A 26,202-nucleotide genomic window follows, 5' to 3' on the forward strand; every position below is an offset into this window, starting at 1 on the left:
CTAAGGGCAGAGAAGGGAACCTCCCAACTTCCCTGAACACAACCAGCCCCCCCACCCTCTCACAGTCCCAGGAAACTGATGAAGGCAGTCACCACAACCCCAAGTAAAACGTGAGGTGGATGCAAGCTAAAATGCATTTTCACTATCACACGTGATGTCTTTCTCTGGCTTTGACCCAAACAGAAAAAAAAACCCACCAGACCTCTGATTAAAACAGATCACAGGATACAAAAACGGACCAGAGCGATATTCCAAACAGCTTTTCACACTTGTTCCCACCTTCAACACCCTTGTTCCAATCCCTTCAACTGTTATGAAGTATTGGAATGACTGTATGCCCTTCTGTCTGCCCCAGAGAAGGCTCTTTGGCAGTCCTTACCAGCCGGAGGCTGCGCTGGAATGAAGGCTGGCACGGGCTCTGCTGACAGTGCAGCTCTGGTGTCCCACCAGCAGCTGGGGGTGCCCTGGGGGTGCCTCTGCCCGCTCAGTGCACGGGCACAACTCCAGGCCCAGCACACCCCCTGTGAGCAGCTCGGGACCCGCCCGTGGTGCTGCACATCCTGCCCACGGGCAGTCAGGCTCCCCTTGGCTCGTCAGTAACACTGCCTGTTCCCAGGAATTTCTGCTGCCTAACAAACTGTTTTCTAGCTGGTAGCCTGGGAAACTCATTTTTGTCTGAATCACAGCAGAGTGAAACAATACTATTGTTACTGGACTTTTGAGGAAAATTATTGACCTGGACTGAGGCCAGGATGGAAACTGATGGATGACTAAAGCCAAGCATTTTGAAACCCTATGAACAGGGATCCCAAATGAGGCCCTTTGAAGTCCCCTGGGCCACAGTGGCTGTGCCAGCACCTCTCTTGGAGCAGGATGCCTCTCGGAACTCATCGACCCACAGGTCTGAGAGCTCAGAGACCGTCATTGAAAACTGACAATGGGGCCTGGGTTGGTACCCCCTGCCCAAGGCTCAACCCTTTGCCCATGGAGAAATGCAAAAGGCATTCAACGGTATTTCACTGAACTCAGGGGGAATTTTTAAGAGGTACCTTTGTACACACACACACACACACACACACACACACACACAGGTGCAAACATCCACGTCTGCGTGTGTGTGAATCCATTTCAGTGCCCTACAGCAAGTGTAGCATCAACGCTGTCATCTTAGAGTCATAATTAAGCTACTCTTTTGCTTGTAGTAAATCCTATTGAGTCATTCTGTGAGTGTTAAATTACTCAGTGATTAAGTGCTGCCAAATCCTTTAGGTGTAAACCACTGAGCAATTCCAAGGCTAAGTTTGGCAAGGGGGCTCACTCTGAACCTCCAGACTCAAAGGGAGCGCATTCTCCATCCTTACCCTTTTGCATCCCCTGTCTCTGTGTACATTGTTCCAGTTTGACTCCAATAAAACTCTCCTTTGTGTTTCTATCTGCGTAGTAACAGAGTGAACGTGGCCACAGAACTTTTTTTGTATCAAAATTGCTTTTGCTGGTACCTTTGCCAGTGATTCTTTAAGTGACCTTAATCACCCCTTCACAATACAGGTTTCACTGCACCCAAGAACTGTGCAAATGCCAAGTACTAAGGCTCCCTTTTCTGGAAGGGTGGTGTCCATGTTGTGTACTGGGAAGTAGTTTGGGGGTTGTTTTTTCTGCCCCCTCACGTGGAAGAATAACCAACCCTCTACACGAGTCTGCTGCAAAGCTGCTGCTGGCTGTTTTCACTGCAGCCCAAAGCACCCTGAAAATAAATGTTTTGGAAATACCCCCCAAATACTAGCCTGACAAAGCTTACTCTGAGAAGGAAACACACTTCCCCGCAAATAGGAATTGGCAGACTACTCAAATAAATACCTTCCAAGTAGTCATTTTGTATTATTTTTAAACCTAAAAACCACTCAAAACCTCCACCCCCAAACAACTGAAGATTTGTAAGAGTTGATGTGATGCCCAAGGATACCTTTAAACCCAAGTCAGCACACATTCAGTCTCTAAGTATGGATAGTACTGGTCTGCATCCCCTTCAAAGCAAGCAGAGTGGAGTCTGGAAGTCATGCAATCCAAGTATCCTCTGGAGACCAGCCACACAAATACAAAATAACACCACACCCGAGAAGAGCCTCTTTTAAATGCATCTTGGTCTGTGCAATCTTGAATTCACCTACCTGTGAAGAGTTTAGGACTACGTACTTCATCACTGGCCAAAGCATCTGGTTTCAAAACATGCTTATGTAAATCACTCAGGATGTCTACATGACTTGATTTTGTGTTGGAATATACAGCTGGAATTAAAAACAGCTGCAGAAATTTCTGGAACAGAACTGTCTGCATGATACATCAAAACCAAAGAAAATCAACTGAACAACAGTCTTGAAAATGCTTTATTGAACCGTCTGTCTTATTGTAATGTGCAGAAGATGTGTTTGAAAAACTACAGCTTGAAAAATTTTTGAAAATCCTCAACAATCAATCAATAAAAAAAGTCCCTACTGGGGGTAACTCTCAGGATAACCAGAGGCCGCATGTAAAGTTTCCCTTGAAACATTTTCTGTTGCAGAGACTAAAAAAAAAAAAAACCACAAAAAACCCCAACAAAGCTAGTGCTGCTCTACATGGAAACAATCAAGATTTGATGATTTAAAAAAAAAAAAAAGGAGGGAACTTAAAGTTCAGTCTATGGGGTTGTTTCTTTTGCTGCTGTTATTTTGGATTAGCATACACGTCACAGTTTTGCTGAGAACACCACATGGTGTCCAAGTCTGTACAATGCTGCTGAGAAGGGAGGATACAGAGAAAGAGAGAGGGGGTGAGGTGAGAGATCTGGAAAGACACCATTATGATATAAGCCTAGTTTAAATTTTCATCAGAAGCTGTGTGCACTTTTGTTTTTATAATCTAACTTTACATTCAAAAAACCCCACACAACCAAAAAAAAAAAAAAAAAAGAAAGAAAGAAAGAAAAAACCAAAACCAAACATACCCCTGTCCTTGCCTTGGGGCTATTATATAAATTTCTATGCACAAGAACACCATACTCTTTTTTTTTTTTTTTTCAAACCAGTAGGGTTAACAGTATAGGCATGTAGGTGGCATGATTCAACTAAAAGGCTTTGTCAACTTTTTCATACCAGAGAAAATAACCAAAAGAAATAATAAATAAAAGTGCTAAAGTTAGCATTAGGAATTCCATTGTAATATACTGACAGTCTGGGAATCCAAATCCTCTAGCTTTCCTGATACCGTCAAGTCTCTGCAAACTATGAAGCAAATACATAAATAACTCAATATGATTGAGGCTGTGAAAGGCTTTTTAAAACTAAGACAATATGATCCAGGTTAACTTTTTTTTTTCTTTTTTTAAGAAACACAGTGAATATATGAATTGTCTACACCTGAATAAAACATATTTAACAATTAAAAAATTTTAACAACCACAACAAAGAAAAGCTTTAAACAAAAGTGAACGTCATTTGATTTCAGGGCACACAAAAGCCCCTTGCAGTAGCTTCCAGCAGTGGCCTTACTGTTGTGTCTCCTATAGATGCATAAAATGAAGATTAACTCCACACATTGAGGTGACGGCTGACAGGGCAACATAATGGTCACATACAGCAAAATGCCACACCCTGGTCACGACAATGTATCCCACTGCAGAGTTTCCATCCTGTGCAGGAACAGCACATGAAGATGTCATTCTGTCACATATTATTCAAAAGCTACTTTGTGGCCACAAAACTGCTACTCGGCACTAACCTTCTCCTCAGGTAACCTTTGAATAATGGGAAAGCTTTGTGTTTTTTTTATAGTTTTACTCCTTGTATTTAAATTTTTAAATGACAAGGTCACTAAAACTCATGCACGCTGCAAAAAACGTCATGCAGTAGTTAAGGTAAACCATCCAAGCAGTTTTTATTCATTAATATTCATAAATACACACAGCAGCTTCATTAGAGATTTTTCATTTTTTTTTCCTCTTCAGTTTGAATGTGGAGTATTAGGAGAGCCTTTTGCATGTCAAGGTACAGGACACAGAGCTTTCTGCTCTGCACTGCAACCTACATTTACCTGCTAGAAGTAAAAATTAGTTAAGTGGAAATGATTATCATATATATCTTTTCTCTCTTTCTTTTGAATGTACACAATGTAACAAGAGTGACAGACCTGAAATTACAATCACCAAAACAAACCCAAGATAGTTGTTGTCCACTTTCATTGGCAAATACAGCACAGAGGACATTGTCTGCAAAGTGGGATGTCATCAAAGAGGAGGTGGAGGAGGCTCGTTTCCTTTATTACTCTCTTTTAAATTTAGGTTTTCTAAAGCAACATCTAGAGGCATAATATCTACACAGCCCATAGCACCAAAATCTGCAATCTCCCCCCGCTCATCCTCATCTGAGGAGGAACTTTCTTCCTGCATCAAAGTGGACAGTAGAAGCTCCTGAACAAACAGGCTGCAGTCTGCCCGTTCACTTTCCATTGACTGACGCTCTGCTTCCGACATCTTCGGGTCATTCAACCTGTGCAGCAGCAAGGGGAAGAGAAGACAGGCAGTTGCTAAAAGCCCATTTCACCAAAGACACCACCAACAGGCACAGAGATGTGCTCAAAAGCCGCTCCCTCAGGACAGTCCTGCCTGCCCTTCCACACGTGCAGCACCGGCAACCTCTGGCCCCGCAGTGCGACAGGTACGGATTTAACAACTCACCCCTTCCCTGCTCCTGCAACAGCATTCAAAGTGCAGACTGAAGCTAGAGGAGAATCAAAAACTACTTATGAGGTTTCCTGCTATTCAGGTGTCTTTTAGGGAGAGCTTTCTCAGTTTCTCAGTTGAGTGCCTCCTTTGTTTCTACATCAACTTTTAAGCTCACATTTGCCATAAAATACGTTACATGTAAAGCCTCTGGATTGCTGAAGCACCATACAACGTTCATTCCACCACTTCTCCTAGGGTACAGGGCATGTCCTGATAGGGGCAAGGAAACTGCTCACTCCAGCTCTGAAAGTCACAATATCCATGACACTTGCAGGTGCCTTGATTAAGGTTCTCAAATGAGTTTCTGATTGAAAGATGTCACATGGTACTATTTTGGACTCAGATAAAAATCCCTGTGACTCAAATCCAGGCTGCTTGGCACAGGAGCTGTTAAAATTCCCACACTCCTTCACAATACCAAACAAACAAAAATATGCTTGCAGAGGGCATGGCAAGGGAAATGTGGAAAACACCTTTATTTCAGGTCAATAGTCAATATTTTGAAAGAACTGGAATGCCATAGGAGGTGAATCCTCTTTAAAATAACCCTGGGATTTAAGTATAATTTCTAGACCAGGTAAGTATGCTGTTAACTAACACCACCCTAGTCATGTGCCTAACTCCAAACACCTAAGTTTCACTGAGCTCTGTATCTCCACCAGAACTAAGGTAAACAGAAATTGTAAGAGGTAAACACAGGTAAACACACTGAACAAGTTACCTTGTAAGAAGGAACTGGGAATTCTGGATAGTCTGCTGACTGTTTTCTGTGTTAGATGTGTTGGTTGTTGTTGTGGATTGTGTCATAGTGGTGTTGACATTGATCGTGTTGGTGCGTCTGGTTGCATTGCGTGCAGTCTCCAGTTGTTGCCTTGCTGCCTGTGCATGTTGTCGTTCCAACTGCAGTTGCATCTGCAGCTGCTGTAACTGAGAAGCAGAAGGGCCAGAGGAGTTGAGCTGTCCTCCTGCAGAACGCCTCACACCTGATAGCTGAGATAAAAGCTCTGCCAGAGAAGAGAAAGCTACTATGATGAAAGATCTTAAATGAGCATCACACAACAGAATGAATACACCCTGAATTTCAGTGCATCGGTTCCTTCTTTTTTCAATCACCAACATCAAAGAACAAACAATGCTCAGAGAGCCCACGAAACTCTTTAAAAAAAAAAAAAAAACCAAAAAAAACCAACACTTTTTTTTTTTAAAGTCTGAGCATTTAATGGCTCCGAAGGTGAGGAAGATTAAGAGCCAATCCATAGATATTGTCTGGCAAATTATGTCCTCTGCAGCAATTCTCTGAGACTTCAAGTCAAAATACCAAATGACCCAGAAACTTGTTCATTTTCACTTTGGTTGATTTTTTTTTTCCTTTCAACAATTGTTCCCTGAAAGCACAAGCTTCATCTTCCTGATTGCCCCAGAGGAAAGCTGTGCTGCAGCCAAGAGAAAAACTGTACCATTGTTTCAAACTTTTAATAAAAAACATTTAGCTAAGAAAACATATTGAATCATTGCTTCACATCAAAAGCATTTTGTAGGAATTTTTATTTCTGCTGGAATCACAGAGAAGGCCTAGCAATTAAAAAAACCCTCTGTTCTTAAGTCTTCCAAATCAGAAGGATGGAATGCTTATTGCAAGTTTCATCCACAAGGAATTTTTTGAAATAAGTATTAGCAGCAAATTACTGCTCAGTGTATTACTGCAGAATCTCTTCTACACCCTGTGTAGAAGGTACTTCTTATGTCAGCCAATTGCTGCAGTTGATGCAAGAGCAGAGGAAGCAGAAGACAATCCTGCTCCTGCCCCTCTCTTCCACATCACAAAATTACTACGGAGGTCATGACAATTTTTCTCCCATTGCATTAACAAAATGTAACCATTCTAAAGTAAGCCTTCTTTGAGGGAATAAAGCAAAATACAAACTCAGAGTGGTCAAGTAATTTTCACCAGCAGTGACAGCAACAGCAAGATTTTATAACTTTTAATTACTACAGAATGCCACGGGGAGGGAAAAAAATTGTAAAAAAAAAAAAAAGTCACTGATGCTACAAACTTCATTTAAACAGAAAAATTACTGTGGTCATTCCTATTTATTATGCCAGCAGAAAGGAAGCCACGTTAAAACTTCCAGACATGATTTAGATATATTTATTCTCACTATAAGTTTAAGCTTAGATGATAGCAAAACAGTATTTTGGAAGCAGGTGTGAACTCGAGACAGTCCTGGAACAAGAAAGACACCCAGCTCAGTGCACTCTAAATGCAGAATCACAGCTTCCACCAAAAGAGAAAAGATGCAGAATAAGCCCATTTTACTCCACATGTAATGCTGCTAAGTGGGAAGGTCTTGTGAGGCTGAAAACAAACTTCAGCAGTCACTCCACATTTAACTGTGCTGAACTAGCTGCCCTTAGAAGAGAAAGATGATGCCTTGCACTGGAAGCTTCATGAACATATTCCCTCCTTGAACAAACCTGAGTCTTTTTCAGACCTCCTGTGACCTTGCTTAACTTATTTTCTTCTCTTGAAGGGCTAATTTAATTTATTCACAGATAATTTAATGAGTTTGACCAGGTCAGTAGAGCACCAGAGCCACTGAGTCTTACACTGGCATGGTCAAAGACCAGCATATGAAAATGTTTAGATTTCCCCTCAGGCAAAGCTATATGTGTTTTCAGAATTGTCTTTATTTTCTATTTTTAATTTCTTGTAAAAACCCCAGTTTTTTCAAATCAAAGCTAAACACAGGCCAAACAAGGTATTCCTGGGAATCTTGGTGTTGAAAATAAGACACTCTTCCCCTCATCACCATTTTTCTTACCTTGACCAAAACAGACCTCAAATACTTGCAACAGTAAGTTTATAAACGAATTTAGATGTACATCTTAAAATGAAGTCTGTAATATTAAATATGAAATAAAAGCCTGGCACTTGAACAGCAGCCTGGAGGCAAACTGAACCAATTTTAAACGTCCATTAGTATCAAACTGAGCTAATTCCATCCTCTTTCAGACATGCTCTCCTCCATATAAACACCTTTTTCACGTGGCAAATTAAAATGACACATGCTAAATTAGGTGATGGAAGCTGGACACAAGCACCTACACAAATACTCAGTGCCAACACACAGGTTTGGGAATAAGCCTTACACTGCCTGGAATTCAAAGCACAAGCTACAAGCACTCTGCTCACTGGGGGATCCATCTACACAAGCAGCTTCGCAGCAACAGAAAGCAGGAAACCTTGAGTTTTACGTGAGAGGAGGACATCAGGGTAAAATCTGTGGTTGTGGCTCTTACCAGCTATAGGATCCATGGCTTCTCTATTGCTTGGAGAATAGGAACTCTGAGAAGATGAAAGCCCACCAGGGGAACTGGTAGTAAAGTGCATGTTTGATCTACGTGCACGGGGGCCTCCCAAACCCCGGCCTGGGTGGAACATCCTACGTACATGCCGAACGCCACTGGATTCATCGTAGCCAAGGTGTTAAGAAAACAGAACTGTTTGGCATTGAGTGTTAAATGACCAGGACATCTGATGGGTGAAATGCTCAGATGCACACTGCTCTCCACTCATAAAGTAATGATTCAACTTCTGATGCACACACTGAAGCTATGGTGCAAGTCAGACTTACTGATCTGGTAATTTTTTTGTTGTTGTTGTTGTTTTTTGAGGGGATCAAAATTTTCTAATCAGTGATATGAAAACAAACAAACAAAAAAAATACGTTCAGCCAAGCTTACTACTGAGACATAGGGATTTGGTTCTCCCTCCCCAGTTCTTATGTTAAGTGTTAAAAATATTTAAAAAGTTTATTGCCACTCCTATCGGAATTACGTAATAATTACTGTATTCCTTTCCACTTCTGTAATTCATGCTTTTATCCAAGAAATTTCACCACTTGAGTCCTTAGGAAAACTGTAGGTTTCTGGAGTATTCAGCACATCCATCACACCCCTTTGTTTTACCCTTTCTTCTTTTAGCAGAAGAAATACCACTAATTCCAGTTATGACAATGATGCTTCTCATTTTCCCATTTCCCTCCACTTCTCCCTATCAGATGCTTATATTTCCTGTCAAACCTTTTACAGGTTCTCTCATATAAATTTTGATGCAATCAACAGATTATTTAAAGATTATTTTTGTCATAAAGTTGACAACATGCATTTCTCCAAGGCAGTTCAGATAAGGCTTCCTTTTAAAAATCACTAGTATAATTCACTGGTGAAAAATAAAATAACATGGACTTTAATACTTTAACTGTTACTAGACTTTTAGCTTAGGTCCTCCATCTCCCATGCTTTTTATTTTTGTAATAGGATGCTCACCACTTGTATGGTATCTACTACAATAAGGGCAGTGTACCTTGTACTTCTGATAAATCACAGTTATGATGCAGAACCTCCCAACATCACAGAGGTCAAGAACTTAAGACTGAAAGAAATTACTACACTCCTCATGGAAAGAGAGAGCTTCTGGCTATTGCAAAAAGACACAAATATATCACACAACACCTACAGGATGGACAAGGGATCAGACCCAGCCAGCATGGATTTAGAAGGGGCAGATCCTGTCTGACCAACCTGATCTCCTTTTATGACCAGGTGACCCGCCTGGTGGATGAGGGGAAGGCTGTGGATGTGTCTACCTGGACTTCAGCAAAGCCTTTGACACTGTCTCCCTCAGCACACTCCTGGAAAAGCTGCAGCCACAGCTTGGACAGGGGCACTCTGTGCTGGGTTAGGAACTGGCTGGAGGGCCGGGCCCAGAGAGTGGTGGGGAACAGGGCTGCATCCAGTTGGGATCCAGTCACTTGTGGTGTCCCCCAGGGATCAGTGTTGGGCCCAGTTCTGTTTAATATCTTTATTGATGATCTGGATGAGGGGATTGAGTCTACTATCAGCAAATTTGCAGATGACACCAAGCTGGGGGGAGTGTCAATCTGCTGGAAGGTAGGAGGGCTCTGCAGAGGGACCTGGACAGGCTGGAGAGTTGGGCTGATTCCAACGGGATGAGGTTCAACAAGGCACAGTGCTGGGTCCTGCCCTTTGGCCACAACAACCCCTGCAGCACTACAGGCTGGGGACAGAGTGGCTGGAGAGCAGCCAGGCAGGAAGGGACCTGGGAGTTTGGATTGACAGGAAGCTGAACATGAGCCAGAGTGTGCCCAGGTGGCCAAGAAGGCCAATGGATCCTGGCCTGGATCAGGAACAGTGTGGCCAACAAGTCCTATGAGGAGACGCTGAGGAAGCTGGGGGTGTTGAGCCTGGAGAAGAGAAGGCTCAGGGGAGACCTCATCACTCTCTACAGTTCCCTGAAAGGAAGGTGTAGCCAGGTGGGGGTTGGTCTCTTCTCCCAGGTAACCAGCAGTTGAATCCTTCTATATTTGAAAGCATTATTTTTTATAGCTCAAACATTCCCTAATTAAAAGTCATCTGGTGGCATCTCTGATTCTAGGGGGGAGAAGATGCTGCAGAAGCCTGAATTCTAATCAAATAACTTGTGCGTTTCAGCAGGAAATTAATTTCACTCTGTAGCTTGAAAAATTTAAACTTCCTGGCCTACAGAGCTGTCAAGCCAATGTTGGAAGCCCACAGTCTAACCTTTGGTATAGTGCTACATAGTTATTAGGGATGTAAATCTTGTTAGAAAAAGCCTCATCAGGCACTTAGTTGTAATAGGTGACTCCCTTCTAAAGGGAACAGAGGGAATGTAGACCAGACCAAACTCACAGGGAAGTCTGCTGTCTCCCAGGGGCTCTGGTAAGGGACATTACTGGAAAACTCTCCAGTCTAATAAGGCCCTCTGATTACTGCCCATTATTGGTTGTTCAAACTGGCACTAACAAAACAACAAAGAGAAACCTGAGGGCCCGGGACAGGTAGTGATTTCCTCGATCCCTGCGGTAACAAGGAATAACACTGATAGGAATAGGTCAACGAGTGGCTCTGAGGTTGGTGTAATCGGAAAAATGTTGGGTTTGTTGACCACTGGATGATCTACTCAACACCTGGTCTACTGACACCTGATGGGATGCACCTTCCTCAGAAAGAAAAAAAGAGTTCTAGTGCAGGAGCTGGTGGGGCTTGCTGGCAGACCTTTAAACTGGCTTGGAAGGGGGAAGGGGAAAATACCAGGCTCGCCAGTGATGAGTGATGGGATGGTGTGCCAAAACTTGAGGACAGCAGCACTAATGGGATCCCTCCATCTGCCTCATGAGGTGTTGACTACAACATACCACACCTGAAATGTTCCTACACCAATGCACACAGCATGAGGAACAAACAAGAGGAGGTCGAAGCTTTGGCCCAGTCCCAGAGATTTGGCATCACTGGCATAGGTGAAACCTGGTGGGATGAGACCTGTGACTGGAGTGCCCTGTTGGATGGTTCCAGGCTCTTCAGCAGGGACAGGCAGGGCAGGAGAGGTGGAGGGATGGCACTGTGTGTAATAGAAGAGTTAGGAGGTATGGAGCTCAAAGCTGGCAGTGGCACAGTTGGGAGCCTCTGGGTAAGAATCAAGGGGCAAACAAATAATGCAAATGTCATTGTGGGAGTCTGCCACAGACCTCCCAGCCAGGATGATGCCTCAAAGAATTATTCTTTGAGGAACTAAGGGACACTTCCAAGTCAACTGCCCTTGTCCTTATGGGGACTTCAGCTTGCCAGAAATTAACTGGGAGCATCACACAGCTGGACAAACCATGCCAGAAGATTCCTAGAAAACTTGGATGACAACTTTATGGAACAGGTCCTAAGGGAGCCAACTTGTAAAGATGCCCTCCTTGATCTGTTGCTTGTCCACAGAGTGGATTTCGTGACTAATATTCTTAGACTATTCTTTTTCCCTTTTTAAAAATCTTTAAACAAAAAGCTACTATCAAAGTTACAATGCAGCCTTTTTGTCTGTTTGTTTAAATGAGACACAAAGGAATAGTTCAGAGATTACTTACTGCAGGGATGCTACACAGCCTGCATGTCATTAAGTAAAAGCCCAAAATATATTTCATCAGTTAATTCTACGGAGGAAGACAATATTTTTAAAAAGAAAAATATTCCTAGAACAAGGATAAAAAAATCCCTAACAGTTCCACCTCTTCAGCCATCAAGCACAGATAAATCTGCATAACTAGCTGCTAAGGTAACTGAAAGACAGCATACTATTTCCCAAATATTTACAAATTATCAGTAACACTACGAAATCACATTATTAGATGATTCTGTTAAAATCAGCTAAGCAAATTTAAAATCTTCTGTCAAAACCAGCTAAGCTTGAATCATCTTGATGCCATAAATACACACAAGCACACTACTGAATCTTGATACACAAAATAGCATCAAGAGTAATGATCAGGCACGATAAACCACAGTGCAAGTAGGAAAACCTCTCTGTGTTGAAGTTCTTTCTGCTGTTAGAGCAAAAAGCATTTTCAAGTATACCTACAGTCTGTGCACAGTCTGGCATTTATACTTTTTTAGACTAGCAAATGAACCTGTTTATTTTTGACATACAATATGTTTACCAACCTAAATTTCACGAAAACCAAAATATGCCCCCTTGACTACAAAAATCAAACCAAGACATCGTGGCTGCTAGGTGAAACAGTCTAGCTTCTTTGCCTCAACTTGGAAAGGATATTAAATCTCTAGGAGCTCTGTGTTCCAGTGTAAGATGAGCTGCAAAGTCATCTGTTACGTGATTTGGATCCCCTCCAGGTAATGCTGCGCATATTGGACAAATCTGAAATGACAAAGCAAGAAAAAAACTCCGACTTTATAAAGTTTACAAAATAGAACTTACATCATTGAGTCAAACATCTTATGCTTTTAAAATCACATTCTAGGTATTCACAAACCCCTGGATGTCAACATATTCAAACAAACCCAGAAAATGTACTGAACTGCAGATATTAATTTAGTAATCTTTTACTTCATGATTTTCAGAATACTATAAAAACCAGAGTTATGATTTGCAAATTCTATTTTCAGTGTCTTGAAAATTAGTATTTGTATGCCAATTCTGCCACAGACTGAAGTCTAGTTACACAGGAGTGCTATTTGCCTGCTTGACACTCATCTCAGCAGAGGCATCAATGAAACTGCCCATAAGTATTGGCTAAGTATCAAACCCATCCCACCCAGCAGTGGTTGGATGGTTTTGTTTTGTTTTTAAACCAAAGCACACATTAACTAGGCAGACATACACTACTACTACAATTGCCATAATTATGACTTCTTTTTGAATGACTCCACAAACAGCTTGAAAAGCATCTTCCATTTTTTTTTACAGTAGCTGGGATGGAACATAAACCTCTTGCTCCCAGTGCTCTTCATGCTTATACCCAAGCTGTTGACAGCAGATCTCAAAGACCAAGGGCATTAAGGACACCTACAGAATAGTGCACATGTCTGTCTTACTCTCATGGAGGTGAGAACGAGGTCTTGAAGAAAGTTTACTGTAAAATCTCAGCTGCTTTCAACAGCAACTGCTGCATCTAATGCCACTTTAATTTTAGGAGCCAGTTCTGAGCAGAAAACCAGGCATTTTTAAAAGTTTTTTGCTACAGTCTCTCCCCCCTTATTTTCCATGTTTAGCATTTGTCTTCGTAGATTTTTCACCACTACAGAAGCAAACAAGTGGACACACTACAGGGCACAACTTATCACAGCATAATATAATAAATCCTCAACTAAGCCAACATACCATACAGCTACTCTGTAGGGATATAGGAATGGATGTGTACTGGACAGACGGTTCTGAAGTCCATAAACTTCATTACAGCTGCCTAATCTTCAAGAACGTGTTTCATACCAAGAGAATGCAGCACCTTCAAAGCAATCTTTTTTCATTTAAGCTACTCTGAGGAAGCAGAAACCCAACTCATGAAAAACAACACACTCCTGAAAGTAGCAAAGCAAAAGAAAGTTCTTTGCTAGTAGGACAAAGGCGTTATAAATTGCACATATTTGCCCAAAGAGACTCAGTCCTCAGAAAAACACCAGCTAAGAAAAAGTTACAAGAGAAGGAAGGAATCAAAGTATACCAACCCTAATTCTTAACATCAACTCAACTTTCAAGAACTCTGACCAAGAGAATTTACTAAAGAATTGTTACACACAAACACCAATTTAGTTAAGCTCTGACAAGAGTCACAACAAAGACTGCTGCATCACTGATTAAGTGTGACACAACTAAGAATCACTGTTAACTAGAACATGCATGAACAAATCCTGCAGTCAGAAGTTTCTCTTGAATTTATTAGCCTTTGTATTAAGAAATCACCATGCTTCCCTGAATGATGACTCCAAAGTCCTAAGTCAATTATACTCACAGAATACCTGCCAGTACTTGCCTATTCATGTGCAAAGCAACCACTTTAAGTGACAGCATTTCTGTAACCTCAACAAGAGTTAACTGTGATCCTCAAGAATGAATCAGAGATCATTCAAACTGTCTCAGATCGTCCATTTCATTGCAAGAAAAGCTCTTCTCAATTTTATCAACAAAGTATCAACAGCCTAGTACTCGAAGTTCATGTACAAGTAGCCTAGTCACTGCCTTGCTAAAGGTGAGAAAGCTGATGCAGTGCAATGTAATAGTAGAAAATTTGCACCTCTGTTCTGAAACGAGACTCGGAGACCACATTTGATGAAGTCTCCTAAAATTTTTGTATTTACAATGCCAGCAGACTTACACTGCATCTGATTTGGAACAGTCCAACTAAGTTGAAATCCAACACCAACAAAAAGACAAGGGTGACACTACAGTGGTTGTTTACTATAAGCCGCTTAACCAGGAAGAACAATCCATCAAGCAGGTCCTCTAGAGACATATAGCAGCAGCCTCACACTTGCAGAACCTGGTCCTCACGGGGGTCTTCAGCCACCCCAGTATCTGTATTGGAAGGACAACACAGCATGACTGTAACCCAGGAGGTTTCTGGATTGCTCTCATGGTAACTTCCAAGTGACAGAGGAGCCAACGACCAGAGGTGCTATGCTGGACTTCATACTCACCAACAAGAAGGGCTAATTCAGGATGTGAAGGTCATAGGCAGCCTTGGCTGCAGCAACCTTGGTGCAGTTTGAAATTCTGAGGGCAGGTAGGAAGATGAAAAAAAAAAATCTCACAACCCTGGACCTCAGCAAAGGCCTCTTAAAAATATTTGTTTGGAGGAGTCCCATGAGATAAGACTGGAGAGTAGAGGGGCCTGAAGAAAGCTTGTTAATATTCTAGGATCATTCCTTCCATGCTCAAGAGTTCCCATCCCAATGAATATGAAGTCAGGCAAAAATGCCAGAAAGCCTACAAGACACTCCGGGCCAAACTCAAACACAAAAAGAGAATATATGGAGGTTATTCTCCTGGGATGACCTTGGAGGAATACATAAACATTATCTAAGCATCACAGGGCAATGTAAGAAAAGCTAAAGCCCAAATCAAATCGAATCTGGTAAGCAATGTCTACTAAGTCTTCTAGAAGTGCATAGGAGGGACCTCAAAAAGATGAAGAAATGGGCCAATGGGAACCTCACGAAGGGGGAAGTCCTGCAGTTGGGGAAGAACAACCCCAGGAACCAGCACACACTGGAGGCCAGTCATCTGGAACACAGCTCTGCAGCAAAGGACATGGGGGTCCTGGTGGACCATGAGCCAGCAGTGTACTCTTGTGGTAAAGAAAGCTAGTGGTGTCCTGGGCTGCATCAGAAAGAGTGTTGCCAGCAGGTTGAGTGTGGTGATCTTTTGCCTTCATCCAGTACAGGTGAGGCTACACCTGGGTACTGTGCCCAGCTTTCAGCTCCACACACATGAGAGACAAATGCACACACTGAAGAGAGTTCAGCAAAAGGCTACAAGGATGATTTCAGGAATGGAGCATCTCTCCTGTGAGGAAAGGCTGAGAAAGATGGGACTGTTCGGCCTGGAGAAGGGACTGTTCAGCCTGGAGAAGATCTCTCTCAAGGGGAGATCTTACAAATGCACACAAATACCTGAAGGGAGCTTGAAAGGAAGATGAAGCCAGGCAGCAACAGAACCAGAGACACTGGGCACAAATTCAAACACAGGAGGTTTCCTCATGAACATCAGGAAACACTTTTTCATTGTGAGGGTCACTGAGCATTGGCCCATGTTGCCTAGAGAGGCTGGGCAGTCACTGTCCTCAGTGTATTAAAAACTGTCTGAACACAGTCCTGGACAACCACCTGTAGGTGGCCCTGCTCAAGTGACCTCAGTGACTTCCAGAGGTCCCTTTCAACATCAGTCAGTCTGTGATTCCTACCCACAAATACCTAACATTCCTGTACATACCTGAGAAAAATCAGCAGAAAGTAAACGTCTTACCTGCACCACCTCTGAATATAAAAATGGCAAACTTTAATTGAGCAAAAATTGCTTGTCTTACTCTTTGAAACACTGTGTATGGGGCTGGGGCTATAAGTGACCATCCCTGTAAACTTCCCTAAAGGTCTAAAAATATCTAAAATAAAACACATCTTTGGATAGACAGAGATACTACAACCACTACAAGCTTGCTATCCAAACACAAACAATAGTTTGAAAACCTACAACCACGAACATTTAGAATCCATAACATTTTTCTCTCTAGTAGTCTTGTAGCCTTTCACTGTCTCAGTAAGGCTACAGCACCCAAGTAGTTTGATGTCCATGCACACAAAACATTTATCATAAAAGCTAGATTCAAAAGTCAGCACAAACAGAGACAATTGTATTCGAGGATTAAAACATTGTCCTTTATCGGTGTTTGGAACAAAGATATAGCAGTGTTGCAGACTGATGCACAAAAAGTGGGGTTTTTTTTAAACTAATACAACTCTTTCAGGATTCACTGGACTAGCAGGTGTCTAAAATCACAAATTTAGGCTTTAGTTATTAGTTCAGAACTAGTACTGAGTTCTAGAAGTCACAGCTGCAAACAAGGCCGTGTCAAATTTAAAAACCTGAGATCCGTGAACATTTCTGTGTCAGGAACATATCACTGACACCAAGTGGTGCAAATCCGAATTGCAATACTAAGCCACTAAACCAAATAAAGTCATCCAAACGTGGAACTTTGAATGCTTGATGCTATGTTTGAAGGTTGTAAAGTTTAACAAAAACTCAAGGAGATTACAAAAATCGTAGTGTGTCGCTGAGTTAAATAATGATTTAACTCAGTCCAGCTGATTGTGCAGTAAACTGTTCAACCTCCTATGTTTTCAAGAAAGGTCAGGACAACTTTGAGTCTCAAAAAAGGTGAACAAACAGCCTTTCATATCACTCCTTCACCCAAGTTCCATAATAGGCTTGGAGAGAAATAATTCATTTTCTTCCACAGAATTTCTTGAAAGTTAAGAAAAGTACAAGATTAGAATAGGGAACTACTTATAATTAATTTCTTCATAATGCATTAGCAATGAGTAATACACTTCAAGCATCACTTTTTTCTAGGAATCTCTGGCAAAACAGTTCACCAGAGAATAACACCCTGCATGTCATTCTGCTAAAACACCTTCTCCTTCTCCCAAGGTCAATCAAGATAGCAGGAGCTAACATCTCTGACTGAAGTATTTCTGTTGAGACTTGTTTAGGATGTGCATTTTTAACACATCAAGTGTCCTAATGGTTAGGGAGGGGGGAAAACCTCCCACTTTGGCAATAATAGTTTTAAAAGAACGGTAAAATCCCACTTCATAAAAATACCAGGTTCATTAAAAGAGTTACTTGAAAAACACACCAAACTGTTTGCACGTCTTCCTCTCTCTTACAGTTACAAAAGACTGGCATAGCTATAAGCTTCCAGGACAATTACATACTGGTTTTGAAAAGGGAGACACAACTAGACAGAATAACAATGAGAACTTTTAAAAACTGTGTCTTACAGAATAATGATCTCCTATATATGACAGCCATTCTATCAGGACAACAAAACAAAAATCATAAAAGAAGTAAGCAAGCTCACTATATTATGATACCCATAAATCATAGAATTTTGATGTCACTGTCAAGTTAGCTACATCTTCTGACAAAACATTTAAATGAATACATGCCTCAAGACAGAAACAGAACAGAAGGATAACAGTTTTTCGGAAAAGACACTATTTCAAATATATTTCCACCACGAAAGCAATTCTGAAGCTTCTCACCACTTCTGTTGATGTTTCTGCATGCTCAGAAGTAACATGTTCTTGAAGAGATGTTTCCGTATAACCCATTTTCCCACAATAAGGACAAGTAAAAGACTGTGGCTGCTCTACTGAGAAAGCTTCTCCACCATAGTACAAATCTGAAACAGAAAGCATTTAAATAGGGGTTACTTCAACGCTGTATTGTCATTTATTTTGTTTGCATCAACCTTTCTTTATAAATGTACTTCATTGTAATCACTGCCAAGTTAATCTGTCATGTCATTGAAATGGCTATATTCAAGAAATGTTCAGGTACTGATGACAAATATCAGAGACTACACTTCATTTTCATTAGTACACATAACATAGTTTTCTAATATTCATCAGGAACAAGGACTTCTATCATGATGCTGCCAATATTGCCAAACTTTCACTTTTCCACCACTACTCTTATCCCATGTACTGGCTCAACCACAGTATTTTTGAATCATGAGATTTCAAAAGCTGAACTCTTGGCAATAGCTCAAATTTAGATTACAATTTAAAAGTCCTCAGTGATACCATATGTCAATATTTATGCCACAGCTGAACCACTCCTTCGCAGTTAAGTACTTCTGGAAATGTCTGAAATATATAACATAAAAGTTTGATAGTGAAAAAGGAATCTGATTATCTGTTACACACTGGTTGAAACTTTTAGGTGTGTTGAATGTGGGCACTTTTGTACTACTGATGAAAAGCAGGCACTTTCAAGTTGCTAATGCAGAAACATAACATGAAAATTTATCAAACCATGCAATAAGAGAATGCTTTCCTCTCCCATTCTCTCAGGTATTAAATGTTCTACAGGAAACACGACTAAGCTTCACATTCGCATAATAAAAACAAAATATGTGTTGTTTTTTTCCCAGCAACTAATGTAAAATCTTTTCACTGACATTTTTTTCTAGGACTCATTGATAAGTAACAGAAAAACACTTTCATAAAATTATGGATCTCCTGCCATAAATTAAAAATTGGACATATTTGAACAGATGCTAGAACTCACATTCTTCACCACCTGTCCTTGCCTAATACCCTGTAAATCCATGGGAAGAACCAGTGAAGCTAGGAAGAAAAAGGTCTACCTTCCCATATTTGCAGGAGAAGTTGCTGGCCAACACTTAAATGTACCATATTCAACTGAGGATGACAAGACTACCAGACTGGAAAAAAAACTTCTTATAAAACTCTTCAATATGCTTGTTTCATTTATAAATTAAATATGAATCAGCTTTGGAGTGTGTTCTGAATGTTCAAAAATAGGAACAACAACAGCATATTCCTCCTTTTTGCACTATCTGTTGCTCTCATCCATTACTCACAGTAAGCATATGTTTATCCTTTGACTTGAGTAGCTTCTCTAAAATTATGATGCACAAATATTACAGGTGTTGACCAGTCCTGCTTCAGTCTCCCATCCTCCTCTTATTTACTCAGTATGCAATAGAGACTGACGCAAAAATTAAGTTGATCCAAGACTGAGGTGTTATGGAGACTGTTTCATATAACATATGAACGTAATTCACAAGACTTCAAGATTCTGGAACTCCTAACCAGCGTGAGCCCAGTACATCTTTGACTAAGTACTCCTCTGGAAGTTTCTCCAGGAATCACACTTCCCTTCTGATGTACCCAAAAACCTGAGCATGGGTAAAAAACATAACCAGTGTGCTGCAGTGTAATCAAACACAAAGAATTTATGTATGTCATGGTTTCAAATGAGGAAAGTATGAACAAGGTTTATGTGGGACAAAGTCCTAAGCAGTCATTAAAATGGTCTCTAAATGGATCAGTCATACAGATTCTGGAACAGATATTCTTTCAGAAAAACGTACCTGTAAACCAAGGGACTCAAATGATTGTTGTTTTTTAAACAGATAACTGCAAAATGCTTTACTGATGATGGATGAAAATCCTCCTTGCAATTATATAATGAAAAATTACAATTAAAGCAGGTAACAACTACACAAGTTGTTACAGTATACAGCAAAATAAAAAAAGCTTTAAAAGCATTTTTCTTTCTACAGTGTCATTGCACAGGGTAAATGCAAACTTCTGTTTTCACTTTTTCCAGTGTCCCAAAGATATAAGAGAGTTGGAACTTAAATAAAGATACTGGGAACAAAGTAAGTAAGATGGCCAAACTTCTAAGCTGAATAGTTTAAAAGAATTCCAAATTTAACTGCATTTAGTCTGTCCCAAACAACACATGCAAACAATGGATTGTTCTCTGAAACTCAATAACTGAACAAGAATTTCTGCAAAAAAATTCTGCATACCTTTGGGAATACAGAACCACCAGTCAGTCACAAACACATCCAAAGTTAACCATAGTTTGTTTAGCTGATCCTCTGATTTCACTTAAGCTTTGCTATGACCCTTGGGATGATGCTTAAATACCTACTTACTGATTGGAAAACTGAAAATCTCCATCACTACAAACACATACACACAAGAATGCCAAGTCAAATTTTCCTCTAAGGACCCTTTCTAGCTGAGCAGTTTAACTTCAGGGAATTTTCTGAGTCCTGGCATTTTATTATACTGGTATGGATAAAACATGACGATTATGACTCAAAGGAGCAAATCATCTTGTTGTTTAAAGACTTTGCACAGAAAAGAAACTTCTGCATTTGCTATCTAAAAACAAACAAAAAAATATCCCTTAAGATCATCAGTGGTCTAAAACCCTCTACCTATAAAACTCTATGAATGAATGAATATAATTGTTTTCAAGTAAGGCAGTACCAACTCCAACCTCCCTGGGGCTGAGCAAAGGGCCCAGGGCCACAACCCATCTGAAGAGAGTTGTAAATGGATGAACAGGCACATGAGCACATAAAAGTATCTTTTCCTTAGATACACTGTTAGCTCAACCCAGATGTCAAGAAGTCCAGCAGCACACACTGTTCTATCACAGAGGGGGGAGGTTTGATGAGTACTGTCAAATTCTGTGCTGGTCCTTGTTTTGAGAATACCAAACAAAACATTTATTCAACAAAAAAAAATAAAGAAGTGAGTTCTTCCCAGTCTCGCGATTGTACCTTTGTGTTCTCCTACTCATACCTCCTTTCCCTTCTTTCTCGTAATGCACATCAAACACACACAGGCACAAGCCAAATAAATATGCCTTCATCTGGAAAAAAATATTAAGAAATGCACCCGTAGAAGTTAAAATAGTCATTGGCAAATCCTAATATTTTTCCTTCGTAAGTTTATACTTCCCTTCTTTTTCCCCTCCCTCAACTTTAATCTCTCTCCAACTTTTACAATCCAAATCTATCCCTTTTCTAATCTGAAATACAGATCACCAGATAAGTTTTCCTTTAAAGTAAAATCTAAATTAGAAAAAAAAAAAAGAGGTTGGTAATTAGCTGATATCATGAATCTTTGTGTCTGTTTTTCATGCTGAAGGCATTAAATGGCTATTTCCCCATCTGTTTTGTTTTTTCGAGTACATAAAAAAATCCTAAAACTTACGAACAATCATGTTCTTGACTACGAAGAGTTCCCTTGCTAATGAAGATCCTAACAATTAGAGGCCATAAGGGAAAAAATGAAAACACCATGCCTCCATGGCTGTAGAAGTGAGGCAACCTACAGCTGTGTTACTGTTTTCATTTACAAATCTATCAGTGTTAGAACGCAATGTGCCTATGACCAAAGAATTATCCCTTCTGGCCACAAAGAAACCTTTCAGACATTAAATTTTGGTTCTTTTCAAAGACAGAAGCAGGAGTCCATGACTCTGCAAACTCCTCTGGAACTCTAAAGCCCTCTGTTCAAAGCGAGGAAGACTTAGAGGTTACTTAGCAAGAAGAAAATCAGACTCAATCACAACTCTCTAGGAGAAGATTTGTTACCTGTATCGCTTATCAGCTAGGGGGAGAATACAAAGGAGTAGAAGGATCAAAATACTTTCTGACAAGGCCCCAACAAATGCTTATGAAGTCAGATTTCAAACAACACGGTGTTTAGGCATTATAGCTTTTTCTGGGAGGGGAAAAAGACAACCAAGAAACAATCCAAATTTAATGTGAAAATTCAACCAAAATTATAAGCAGTTTTGCTTTTTTATCCATCTGTAGCTACAAAAGTTACATGTATATTTAATATTTAACTCTAAGTAGCACGTTCTCAAAATTGGCAGGAGATTAGGAACAAAACAAAAGTACTGAAGGATTCCTTGGATAAAAATCTATCTTTCAAAGAGATGTCTGATTCAGGATTACACTTATAACAGCTTGTCTTTTCTGTTAAGACATAATTCTTTACAAGGGTACATGGCCAAAAGGAATTTCAGTTTCATTTCTCTTTATATGAGTAATGTAATTTCAATGTGATATATATGTATAGATAAAAATATCAGTATTATACAAGTTGCAGTGTATTTATTTGAATTTTTTTTCACCGTTTGAAGAGACCAAATGGTGGCAACACATCACACTTAACAGAACAAAGTATACATATTCCTGTATCACTGATGAAGCAGCCTTACTATTCTAAACAGTATTACCCTCAAAGCTGCTCCAAAGTCCCCTTCCAAACCAACTATGATGCTATGACTTTGCAATATACACATTTAGCAAACAGATTTTATTCTAGCGGGTGAAAAAAAACCCCTAAACTACCTCACCCTGAATTCTGGTGAATCCAGTCACACCCTACACCACACATTATCAAGGTACCCATTATTTAATCAGCTCCCTCTGCCTAAGAATCAGGAACAAAAAGTGGCAGGATCTTCCGTCACAAAGGCACCTGAGTTGACAAGTGAAGGTACTTCTGAACTAAGGTTGGTTTTTGACTTTGATGAAAGCCACACAGTATGATTTTGGCAGAGGATTCTACTAACAATTTGTATTACTTTCTCTGTCAGTACAACCACTTTAAAATGATGCAGTAACGTGCAAGCCACATGCTTAGACCCTAAAACATCCTAAGAGCTTAGAATTCTTTTTTAGAAAAAGAAAACTAGGAAATTTGCTCTGAACTTCTCCATTGTCCTGACAAACTGTCCTACAAAGAGCGCAACAGTACAATGACTGCCTGGTAAGCACATTCCTGTTCTCCACACAGGCCTATTGCAATGCTACTCTCTGACCCCTCTGAAATAAACTAATTGGATTTGTACTTTAAAGGCCACTTGTCATTACATGTGAGACTTCATATTTTATTTTAAGCTCTGTCCCTGTTACAGCAGCATATTACTCTCGTGCTGGTTAAAGCATTTTTGCCAGTAAGTCTTGTGGGGGCTCAGGAACAACAGCACTGGCATTGTTCTGGATCTCATCTTGGTTCAGAATTAATACTGGGTCATACACTGACTCCTGAAAGACAAATACAGCAACCAGATGGAACAAGAGTAAAGAGGTGTAGCCAGAAAACAGTGGGGTTTTTTACTTCTTTTCAGTGTTTTCATATGGACTCCTATATTAGTCCCAGTCTCAGTGGGAAAAAATAAACCAAAATGTGTCAAGCTGACAACAAAAGTTCTGTCAGAGTACCTGAACAAGTCCACGTCCTTGCACTATATTCTGTAATGTTACTACAGTACTAGGAACCCTAAAAACTGATCATAATTTTCACAAAGGTAAACTATATATTAAGTTTTTCTATGCTGAAAGGATCATCCGTGTGGTTAGCTGTCTACCACAAACCTGAATCTGGTCACAGCCTCAGGCAGAGTACTTACATGAACTCCACAGACATCTGCATATAGAGAGTGATGGCCAGAATGGTGGTGGGAATTAATGCTACAGGGTCTTTTTATTCAGTTGCAGGTGGACTTTGGGCAAATGACTCACTGATCCCCAAGCTCACTTTTAAAACCAGAAAAACTATACTGATTTCCTCCCAAGTGCTTGCACCAGTTTTGCAATGGAAGGATCCCCCACTCTGCTTCCTTTTCCCTGATAAAATACTCATCCTGCACTAGCTGTCCAGTTTCCTCTGCACCATCAGCAGAAACTGTAAGTTTACTGCTCTTGAAATAGTTTTCATACCTTTGAAACAAACTTGCCTACAGACAACAGTAATGAAGTTTGTCACTGGTCAGGTAAACCATAATTTGCACACCTACCTACACTTACCAGCCTTCCAGTTTGTTTCTAGTGACATTCCCCTTACTTAGGAAAACTCCCTAGTCACAGTGTCATACATTAGAAAACACTCTGCTTTCATTTGACTTCTCATATCACCAAGAAGTGACTGAAGACTTCATTGCTTCTATGCCTGTGCTGGTTTTGGCTGGGGTAGAGTTAACTTTTTCACGGTGTCCAGTATGGGGTTGTGGTTTGGGTCTGTGCTGAACACAGGGTTGAAATGATAATACAGAGATGTTTTTGTTATTGCTGAGCAGGGCTTACACAGAGCCAAGGCCTTTTCTGCTTTTCATATTGCCATGCTGGGAAGGAAATTGGGGGTGCATGGGAGGAGACAGAGCCAGGACAGGTGACCCCAACTGACCAAAGGGATATTCCAGACCATAGGACATCATGCTCAGCATATAAAGTGGAGGGAAGAAGGAGGAAGGTGGGAGACGATGTTTGGAGTGATGGTGTTTGCCTTCCCCAGTAACCATTACACGTGATGGGGCCCTGCTCTCCTGGAGATGGTTGAACACCTGCCTGTCCACAGGACGCAGTGAATTAATTCTTTGTTTTGCTTTGCCTGTGTGTGTGGCCTCAGCTTTCCCTATTAAACTGTCTTTATCTCAATCCATGAGTTTTCTGGCTTTTACCCTTCTGATTCTCTCCCTGACCCTGCTGGTGGGGGAGTGAGCAAGCAGCTGTGTGGGGCTTGGCTGCTGGCTGGGGTTAAACCACAAAAACATCATTTAGATTTATGTTGCCAATTTACCCTTGATTATTTTCTTTTCAGCCATTAATATCTACTTCTTTGGTGATTTTTAGTATCCACTAACACAATGATCCTAACAATGCTGAGTCATTCTAGACTATTTCTACCATTCATTATTTATTTTCTGACTAAACTTAACATTCCTTAGCCCCTAATTTTTTAGATGTTCCTCAAAATCACATGATTTTCTTGGCTAAACAAGGCCCTTTGAAAAGTTACCAGAGTTTCTTTAAGCATCTGTACAATACTGTTAAGGTATACTCCTTTATGTGTATTCTACAGGGAACTCTAAAACCAAAACATTTTATGAATGATGTCACAGATCTTCCTGAACTATAAGGAATATGTTATTTTTAAATATTTCCCGATTAATTCTCCAGTGTATAAGCTTACAAGTAGTTACTGGGTGCCATCAGCTTTTGCTGTGGCTCACAGTTGTGTGATGTTCTTGCTTTACAGAGTTATTCAAACCAGAATTCTTACAGCAGAGCTGAGTTGCAGTATTTTCTTTCCTAACACTGGTTCTGTGGGAGCAATGCTTGGATACCAAGCCATATGAAATTGCTAGACCTTGTTTTCTTATTCTCATTTGGAATATAAGCAGCATAAACACCAAGAGATGCAGAAGTTGCCCTTGGAATCCTATTACCCATTTCAATACTTCACTGTGAACCTTCTTCCACCTCACCATCCATATTCTTCATGCACACTTAAACAGAAAAAATAACCCCTCTCTGTCCCCACCACATACACACACAAAATGCATTAAGCCAAAAGATATGTTTATCAAATCCTTTCACAAGAGAAGCACCCAAGATGCAAAACAAAATATAATTCCTAGTCATTCTTGGGTTTTGATGACAGCACTTTTAAAGAAAGTATGGTTTAGAACAAAGTTTTCTCATTGCAGTACACTGAAATCTTTGACATTTAATATTAGTTTAAGGCTTCATAGCAAGTATGTTTCAGTCTTTTTACTCCTATGATGAGTATTTAATATTTACAGCAATGCTGTCCTTTTAACCCATGTATAATACAGAAAAATGACTGTTGCTAACAGGCTAAGAAGTTTCAACTGTGCATCTCAAACAGTGACCTCGATCCCCAATACTGTACACAGAGAAAAAAAAAAAAAAGAAAAAAAGCCCAACAACGAACATATGCAAGCTAAAATGGGGGCATGTATTTTTAATAATGCACTAAATTATCTCCATTCAAACTCTGGATTCCCAGGGTCTGGATTTCTGAAGTCATGACCAGCCAGTCTAAGGGCAAGCAGAGGGCCAAGAATTGAAAGAAAGATATCTTCATATAAGGGTTGTTTTGAGAAACTGCATGTTTTTATACATACCTATTCTCTAAACTTTAAAGCAATCAAGTATAAATTTTATTTCTATTTTAATCAAAAATGT

At 40.3% G+C, this 26,202-nt stretch overlaps 1 protein-coding gene across 4 annotated transcripts in view; it reads right to left on the reverse strand.

Moving 5' to 3' along the window:
* Positions 1 to 2,361: 2,361 nt before the first annotated feature.
* Positions 2,362 to 26,202, reverse strand: part of KCMF1 (potassium channel modulatory factor 1) — a 48,491-nt gene continuing 24,650 nt past the window's right edge. For all 4 annotated transcript variants that reach the window (XM_029965388.1, XM_018086083.3, XM_018086081.2 and 1 more), the window contains 5 exons: positions 17,906 to 18,045; positions 12,399 to 12,500; positions 8,060 to 8,234; positions 5,481 to 5,763; positions 2,362 to 4,523 (listed from right to left, as the gene is read on the reverse strand). In XM_029965388.1, coding sequence (XP_029821248.1) covers positions 4,262 to 4,523; positions 5,481 to 5,763; positions 8,060 to 8,234; positions 12,399 to 12,500; positions 17,906 to 18,045 — 962 coding nt within the window. In that variant the 3' untranslated portion in view covers positions 2,362 to 4,261. The remainder of the gene's footprint in view (positions 4,524 to 5,480; positions 5,764 to 8,059; positions 8,235 to 12,398; positions 12,501 to 17,905; positions 18,046 to 26,202) is intronic.

The sequence above is a fragment of the Manacus vitellinus genome, unplaced genomic scaffold (assembly GCF_001715985.3).
Source record: "Manacus vitellinus isolate BGI_N305 unplaced genomic scaffold, ASM171598v3 scaffold_9_pilon, whole genome shotgun sequence".
NCBI lineage: Eukaryota > Metazoa > Chordata > Aves > Passeriformes > Pipridae > Manacus > Manacus vitellinus.